The sequence below is a fragment of the Phocoena phocoena genome, chromosome 1 (assembly GCF_963924675.1).
Source record: "Phocoena phocoena chromosome 1, mPhoPho1.1, whole genome shotgun sequence".
Classification (NCBI taxonomy): Eukaryota; Metazoa; Chordata; class Mammalia; order Artiodactyla; family Phocoenidae; genus Phocoena; species Phocoena phocoena.
Genome location: NC_089219.1, coordinates 124,526,837 through 124,535,588, shown reverse-complemented (window position 1 = coordinate 124,535,588; position 8,752 = coordinate 124,526,837). Strand labels below are relative to the sequence as shown.

General features: G+C 56.1%; 1 protein-coding gene across 1 annotated transcript; it reads left to right on the top strand.

Annotated features, from left to right (window-relative positions):
• The first annotated feature begins 1,404 nt into the window (after positions 1-1,404).
• Positions 1,405-8,149, top strand: CD247 (CD247 molecule). The gene is made up of 8 exons (XM_065900681.1): positions 1,405-1,555; positions 1,757-1,860; positions 3,046-3,102; positions 3,673-3,753; positions 4,355-4,387; positions 5,198-5,254; positions 6,783-6,824; positions 8,084-8,149. The coding sequence occupies exons 1-8, from the start codon at positions 1,405-1,407 to the stop codon at positions 8,147-8,149; spliced, it is 591 nt and encodes a 196-aa protein (XP_065756753.1).
• The last annotated feature ends 603 nt before the right edge of the window (positions 8,150-8,752 follow it).

The window sequence follows — 8,752 nt, the reverse complement described above, 5'->3', positions numbered from 1 at the left end:
CCCCATAAATTGCCGCTGTCACCTCCTCTCCAGTCCTAAAAGGAAAAACACTCACCCCAGCTTTGGTGACCTTTGCTGGGGGCTGGCTTGTCTCCTCGAGGACTTCGGACACCCACCTTTGGTCGGCAGGGGCTTCCGGCACTGCCTCAGGGCCGGAAGGCAGGCCAACCTCATGTAGGGGGCCTGGCATCTTCCCTGAAAATTCCATAGATCTAATGAATGTCTCCCCTGTGCTCTGTGCTCTGATGCTGGGGGTGAAGGAAGAGGCAAGCATGAAGATGCGGCCATTGTTCTCCAGCACTTACTCCAGCCTAGATGGAGGGGAATTTCATAATCCATCAATCCATCAGCACACTGGATTCTCACTAGGGGCTGTGATGGCGGAACCTGAGTCCCATTCCAGCAGCTGAGTGGAGCGGGTGGTGCTAGCAATGGTAGGCGGGGAAGAGGCACCAGCCCCAGCAAAGGCAGGTGGGTAGAGCAGGAGGGGCAGTGTGGGGAGAAGGCGTGCTGGGGCCTGGACCTGGGCTGCTAAGTCAGGGCTGGACTTTGCTCAGGAAGACTGGCTCGTGGAAGGTTTCTGAGAAGGGGCTATGGGAAGTTTACAAAGAGATCAGCTGCTCGGCGCCAGGAGGGCCCCAGAGTTAGGGAAGGAGTAAAAGGTTTGAGGACAGAGGGAGTCACGAGGTGGAGGTGGGGACTCTGGAGCAGGCTTGCATCACCTGCTCCCAGGGCTTGTGGCAGAAGCACGTGGGGGAAAGGAGAGGAGACGTGCTGCCTGGGCTGTCCTGGGCTGCTTCTCATTTGCCGTGTGCGTGCTCCTGGTGAAAACTGAGCTTCTCTGTGCCTCCGTGTGTCCGTGTGGGGCTGTTGGGAGGATCTGACAAGTTATTACATCAAAGTGGTGTCCGGCACCGAGTAAACACTAAAGAAATGTTACAGTTTTCACCCTGGTCAACAGAAGAGGCAGCTGAAATAGGGTAAATAACCTGCCCCAAGTCACAAAACTAGTAAGGATGAGACCTTGTTCCAGTGCACGTTATCCCATTCCCGTAGCCCCGACGTAGTCCTGCAGGCGGCCACGGGAGGGCGCCCCGGGCCCGGGAGAGACTGTGGCCGCGGGACTGCTGCTTCTCTGATACCAGGCAGGGGCGGAGTGAGACGCCTACTACGCCCCGTTTTACACCTGAGTTGCCGCACACATACCTGGTAGGAAGAACAGTGTCTCCTCACTCATAGTGCAGTGAGCTTTCAAGTAGAAATGCTAACTTTTGTTTAACCAGAATATTTACCGTACCTCTTTCCCCAACTCCATTGTACTCCAGTTTGCAAAGGAAAGTTTGACCGAGGTTGTTATGGCAGTAGGGATTAGGGGCCCCTTGGTAATTTGGGGTGGCTTCCGGAATGCATGGTTCAGATGGGGCTCACACCCAGCTGGGCTCCCGTGCCGTGAGGCAGCCGCCCTGTGCACAGTGGACAATTTCACCTTCCATTCACCTTCCTGCCTTCCAGGCTTTGTGGCCCTACCGGGGTGCCATGTCCACTGTTGGGGCAGGTTAGGTTTTCCCAGGGGCTGGTCCAAGGTGGGGAGAGAGGTTGTGCAGGTGGGGTATGGAGAGTGGACCCAGCACCCTGTCGTGGTTTCCTTGACCCTTCAGGGGACCCCTGCCCACCCCCCCCGCCCCCCGCCCCCGGGGGGTGTGAGGGCATGTTCCGTCACCTGAGCCTGACTGACCAATCTCATCTCTCCACACAGCGGCACAGAGCTTCGGCCTGCTCGATCCTAAACTATGCTACCTGTTGGATGGGATCCTCTTCATCTACGGTGTCATTGTCACTGCCCTGTTCCTGAGAGCGAAGGTGGGTACCACTGGGTTCTGGGGGGAGGGCATGGGCTTCCCAGCTCGGTTGATGTTCAGAGGTCCTTGGTGCTGGGAAGTCTCAAGCGTGGGTGGTACCTGAGTCTTGGTGTACATGGGCAAAGCAGGGACCAGCCAAGTGTGCCCACTGCGGGGGGGTGGGGAAGGGGGGGGATGTCTGGCTGAGTGGGACAGAGTGGGATGGTGAGCCTAGTGCTGGCCCCTTAGTGAGGAGACATAGAGATGTGTGAACATCAAAGCGTCCCAGGGCAGGGTTTCTGCTGGCAGGAAAGGGGGTTATGCTTCAGGCAGTGAAGAGCAGGGAGGTGGGGAATCTCTTTCCAGATTCTGCTGTCCAACTTCTGACCCATCCTCGGCCAGCCTTTTCTCTTCAAACCTGTTTGCTTATCAGTACGAGGGAGGGTTGGCCCAGAGCCTGGGTTTTCACCTAGTGCCCTGCAGACCCTGCATTTCTTGGAGGGGCTGGGACTGGGGGTGGCCGTGGCATGGGCAGAGGGTGGAAGGACTTCCTGAACGGAGGCCTCAGTCGTTATGACTTCCGTGCCTCAACCCATTTCTCTTTTGGATTTTGGACTTTGCAAAAGATTTTATTATAAGAAATCGTGTCTTATGGATTTTCTTAAGTTTGAGCAACGCTGCCCTAAATGATCTCTCAGGTGGTTCCCAATGCTCTGAATCTGCAAAACCGCGCAGTTTCAGCTGAGGGGCATGAACTGAAAACAGATCGAGGCCATGCGCCCGGGGCAGGTCCTCAGGACACAGTGCCACACGGAAAGCACCCTGCTGCAGAGGTCAAGTTAGAAGGTGGGACCTTGCACAGACACCATCCTCGTCGAGGTGTCCTCCGAGCCCCTGAGAGGAAGGGGCCTGGAGAACCGCCCGGAACCCAGGGGGCGCGGCCCGCGAGCCCGGCGCCTCTGCGCACGCGCGAGGGCGAGGGCCAAGGACCGGAAGCTGCGGCTAGTGCCGCGGGCCCGTGCGGTGGCTACGCATGACCTCCGGGAGGTGTAAGGACAGTTGAGCTCAGAAAAGAAGCTGCCGCGCCACCGGCTCCCGCAAGGACCCAGCCCCCCCGCAGGCAGGGCGCGCGCCGTTGGCCGTCGAGGAGCGGAGCGAGGCTGCCTGCGCAGAGAGTGACACGCTTTCTCTCCTCTTCTCCATACAGTTCAGCAGGAGTGCCGACGTCCCCGCCTACCAGCAGGGCCAGAACCAGGTCTATAATGTAAGTCCGCCTCTCCCGTAGAGCCCGGTCTAGAGAAAGTGCAGTCCTCTGCTGGGACGTGGGGAAAACAGCGGCCGGGGCTCGGTTGTAGGTCTCGTCCGCGGCTGTCAGCCTTGCAAGTTGTTTTAACCTCCCTGGGGCTCAGTTTCCTAACCCCGAAAGCGGGGATAGTCATGGTGCCTGCCTCGGGGGGGTTCTCTGAGGATGCGGCGCGCTAGCGGTGTGATGCACGGCAAGCGCCGGCGTAGTGTAGCGCCTGCCCCTAGCGAGCCCCCGCCTGGCAGCGGTTTCGCAGGCTGGAGGGGTGGAGTGGAGGAGGAAAGTGTAGAAGCTTCCCTTTGGTGGAGAAGCGACTTCACGCTCTCCGTGCAATGGGACTTTGAATCGATGATCCACCCCCGCCGCCATGGTAATAAGTTCTTTGAGATGTTCTCCGAGATGACGGTAGCCGATGGATCTCCCAGTCCGTGCTCCTTTGTGAGCCACCGCCCAGAAGGAACTCCCAGTCCTACTGGCCGCATCCTCCTGAGCTTCTGTTTCCGGTTTCTGACGCTTTTCTCTCTGTTTCAGGAGCTTAATGTAGGACGAAGAGAGGAGTATGACGTCTTGGATAGGAGAGGGGGCCTGGACCCTGAGATGGGGGGGAAACCGGTAGGGCCTTGCTGTTTCTGTGTGTGTGTGTGTGTGTGTGTGTGTGTGTGTGTGAGTGAGCGTGTGAGGGCTCTGCTGGGCAGTGAGGAGAGGGCTTCTCAATGCCAGCGCACGCTGCCACTACGCTGGACCCTGACGTGCGAGAGGCCTGGCCATGCAGACAGATGGGGCCCCGTTTGCCGCTGCCCCTCTCCGCCTTAGCCCTTGGCTCCCTCCTGCATCGCAAGGGGCCTCACACACATTAATGCGGCAAGCAGGCCCTTATGCCGGGCTCCCAGCAACTCTGTCCTTTTAAGCTGTAGACTCCACACCCTGTGGGGAGGGGAGCGGCTGGAGGAGGCCCGAGTGGGGTCTTCTTAAGAGCAGAGCTCAGCCTGGGTGTGAGAGAGCGTGTCCGTGTGCACGAGGGAATCCGAGGTGTGGTATCGCTGTGAGGGCCTGTGAGTGGCGGAGCACAGCTGCGGGAGCACGGGGAGGGCACAGGCGGATGGCAGAGCCCACAGAGAGTGTGGGGAAGGGGCCTGGGGAGGGCGCTGAAACTCTCCTGGCCTGGATCCCTGTTTCTCCATCTCTAACTTCTTCCCCTCGTCTCTCCCGGCAGAGGAAGAAGAATCCCCATGAAGTCGTGTACAATGTGAGTAGAGGACGTGGCACAGTTTGCATTGGAAAGTTGGAGGGTAGGGCTGGAGGAGGGCTCTGGATGAAGGCTTTGCTCCCTTCTCCGTGGTCTTTGCCTGACTTGACCTTCACTTCCCTGGCCAAGTAGTGCCTCACCTGCTTGCTGCCTGCAGTGGCTGCTCGTAGTATGGCCCCTTGGCTTGCCTTCTTTCGGCCCCTAAGCCTGCCGCGGGAGTTCCCGGATCAGCCTGGTGGGACCTGGGGGGACAGTGAGGTCAAGCTGGGCAAGCCCCTCTGCGGGGCTGCTGTTCCTAGGGGCCGGAGGAGTGTCCTGAGTGTGGCCTCGTGTTGAAAACTTCACCATCCTGGGTGTTGATCTGGGTCTGCCACACGGGACCATCGCAGAGGGTCAGCCACTGCAAAGAGAGCTACTCTCCCTCCCTCCTGCAGTTGGCCCACGCACAGCCACGGTGTTGGCTGTGTGAAGAGACAACTTGCTCAAATAGATGCTTCTGGGGGCTCTGGGGTGAGCCGTGGCATTGTCCAACGTGCGTGTCCTTTGGCTGGGACTCCACATCTTATCCTTTTGAACCTCTCTTGAGCTTCTGAGCTCAGTGCAAAGGGCTGGCAGCTCAGAGGAGATTCCAGAGGGCTGAGGAGGGGGAGAGGGGGTTGGAGCTGGTTATTGGCAGAAATGTTTGAGTCTCTGGAGCCTTGAATGTGGAAACCCCCACCAACTGGGGAATCCAGAGGTTTCCTTTTGTAGGGGAGCCCACTGTTTGCTACATCAGTTGGTAACACCGGTGTCTCACGCCCTCTTCTTCAGGAGCTGCGCAAAGACAAGATGGCGGAGGCCTACAGTGAGATCGGGATGAAGGGCGAGGTGAGTGATTCTCTTTCTTTATTCCCAAGGATTGGGTGGTATGGGGGCTGCTCCAAAGAGTCCCATCCCTTCCTCCTATCACCTGCAAAAGCCCACGTGGTGGCCGCCAGAGGCAAAGGTTAGTCCAGCTGTCATCCATTTGATAGTATATTAGGTACTCAGAAAGTGCTGATACCCTTTCAGGATTAAAAACCAAGTTAAGTACTAAGGTGGTCCATGCTTTGCAGAAACAGGCCAAGTCTGTCAACGTTCATAATAATTATCAGGTGAGTAATGTGTGCCAATGTATGTTCAGCACTTAGGATGGTGGGGCCCCTTGTTCAGTCATAAATGATTAAGAATTTCCATAAGTGAGAGCAGAGCTTTGAACCCGTCTAGGTTTGATCTCCGTGTGACTGCATAGGTGGCGTGCCCACAAAGCTGGCCTGGCCAGTGCTTTACCAGGTAGATAGTCTCATTTAATTCTCACAATAACCCAATGGGAAATGTGTACCCGCCCGGCACAGGAGGTCCAACAACTTACCCAAGGTCACGTAGCTGGTGATGAGGGAGCCAGAATTTGAACGGACTCTACAGCCCGAGCTTGTACCCACGACCTAGTTGCCGTTCCCAGTGAGCACTGATGACTAGCCAAGAATTTTCTTAAAGATTTGTTTTATTGAAGTATAGTTGATTTACAATGTGTTAATTTTTTACTTTAGAGCAAAGTGATTCATTTATACATATATCTCTATACTCTTTTTTTCATCTTCTTTTCCATTATGGTTTATCACAGGAGATTGAATACAGTTCCCTGTGCTATACAGTAGGACCTTGTTGTTTACTCATCCTATGCATACTGGTGTACGTCTGCTAATCCCAGACTCCCAGTCCTTTCCTCCCCCACCCCCTCCCCCTTGGCAGCCACAAGCCTGTTGTTCTCCACGTCTGTGTCTGTTTCTGTTTTATAAGTAAGTTCATTTGTATAATTTTTTTAGATTCCATATGTAAGTAATATCATATAGTATTTGTCTTTCTTTGTCTGGCTTGCTTCCATGTCTTGGCTATTGTAAATAGTGCTGCAGTGAACATCGGGGTCCATGTATCTTTTTGAATTATAGTCTTCTCCAGATATATGCCCAGGAGTGGGACTGCAGGATCATATGGTAACCCTGTTTTTAGTTTTTTGAGGAACCTCCATTCGGTTTTTCCTAGTTAGCCAAGAATTTTGAGAGCTGCAGGGAGGCCTGTTTATTCCAAGCAGTGGCAGCGTGGCCAGCTCCAGTGCGGCCCAGATCCAGGAATCTGATGCCTCTGAGGATCTGGGTCAGGCACAGCAAACCCGGGCCCCATCAAAGCCAGGCCTCAGCTTACTCTGTGGAGGCCGAGGTCTGACCAGTGACCTGAGGACCCTTCTCTCCCGGGGCAGGGGTGCTGACTGGGAGACAGTCACCTGTGACTCTCTGGGGGTCCTCTGAGGAGGACTCTTGAGCAGGAAGGCTGCTGCTGGCTCTCTGACCTTCTAGCCTTTTCTTGTCTCACTCCACAGAACCAGCGGCGAAGAGGCAAGGGACATGATGGCCTTTACCAGGTGAGTGCTGCTGGCCCTTCTTCCCGGGGTGGCACCATCTAACCAGAGCCAAGGTCACGCTCCCTTGTTTTGCTTGTTGGCAGTGCCAGCTCTTGTCAGCAGCTGGGCTGGGCGAGCCCAGGGCACCCATTCAGGCCTGTGGTGACTCTTCTGCTGGTCAGCCCCTGGGGCGGGGCTAGAATTCAACCATTCAGGCAAATGACTTGGTTCTAGTCAGGAGGCCGTGGGAGCCCCGGGGGGAACTGGGCACAGCAGACAAGCGGCAGCTGCCCAGAGGCTGTGTGGTCTTGAGCAAAGGGCAGATGCAGGCAAAGGACACCACACAAGCCATTTCCTGCCTCTTGCGCCGCTGCTCTGGGCCCTTGGAGAAGCCTTGCTCCGCCTCATACCCTCACACCTAATAGGATGGGAAGACGGGTGAGAAGATTGAAGTAGACAAGTTAAGAAAAATAACTTTAAATAGAAAATGTAGTCAGGTGCCTAGTTTTTGCAAATCAGGGTGAATAATTATGCAAACTAAGCACAGCCAACCTACTTCTCTAAAATATAATCCCCAGTGGGTTCTTACTCGGTTCTTTGTGCCTCACTGGGGCTGTTCACAGCTTGCTTGATTGACTCCAAAGTTTCAGGCTACCTGGCTTCCCTGAGTTCAGAGTGATGGCAAAAGGGCCCCCAAATTTTACTGCGTGTCACTGCTGTTGATCTGTCTCCTGGACCAGAGAGGGAGACGTTCCAGTGAGATGGGGACCAGCCTGCCTGTTCCCTGACAAAGAACACGACTGTAGTAGCATGGCCTGGGAAGGAGGCTCGGGAGGGCGGGGGCCAAGGAGCCACTCTCTTCCCTGTGACAAGTGCCGGCTTCCCGGAGGCCTGGGTATCAGGGACAGTACGCTGTCTGGAGCAGGTCTGAGGTCTCCCCGCGGATTCCCAGCTCAGTGTCCCAGCTGGGCGACTCTCCTTCCTCTGTGGTCTGACAGGCAACTTTGTTGTAGGGCACAGTACTTGGGAAGCCGGGAGAAGGTGAGAATTTAGCTGGGAAGGAATTGCACCAAGGCCATTCCCAGTGGGACACAGGACCATCTCTGCTGCAGCTGCATGGGCCAAGGCCCCACCTGTGGCATGAGGGGACAGTTCCTGGGCCTCTGAGCTGGGCGGGAGGTCACAGGCCAGGCTGCAGCAGATACCTGTTGGCCTCCAGGCAGGCTCATGCCCACACAGAGCTCCTGACCCCCTCTTCTGTTCTGATTTGCTTTCCCCAGGGACTCAGCACGGCCACCAAGGACACCTATGCTGCCCTCCGCCTGCAGGACCTGCCCCCTCGCTAACAGCACCTGGAATTTCACCACAGGCCAGACCTGCAGATGCCCAGATTGTTAAAGACACAGGATAAAGTATTTACAAACCAGTTCACTCATATTTCTCCACCACCCAAGGGTTCTTCTTTATGATCGGGATGCTTCAAGTTGTAACCTGTGGTCAGATCCAACTGCAAACTGTCACACAGAATTTCCCCCCTGGACGCCGGCAGGCAGTGCGTCCCCCAGGCCTTGTCCTAGAGGAGCCCGCTGGGAGTGCAGCATGTTCCGGGGTTTTCTGCTTCCTGGAGGCTGTGGGCAGGCCCCGTCCCCAGTGGCTCTGGGCTCTTACCTGGGGGACGGGCACCCTCCTCCTCCAACACAGCTGAGGAGTTCAGGCTGTGTTCTGTAAAGTCGCCAGAGAAACCACAGATGTTAGCGCATGTCCTGATGGTCTGCATTGTTCTGTCAGTGTTTGAGTGGCTTCGCTCCTGCTGTAAACTTCGCTTCTGTTGTCAGCGTAGCCTATCATTCCACGGTAACTGGTGATGGGCCAGGGAGGCTGTGGTGCCTCCCTGTGAAGGGTGAGGGCACGGGGGGGAGTGGGAGGGTAGGTAGCAGCTGGTGGTGGCC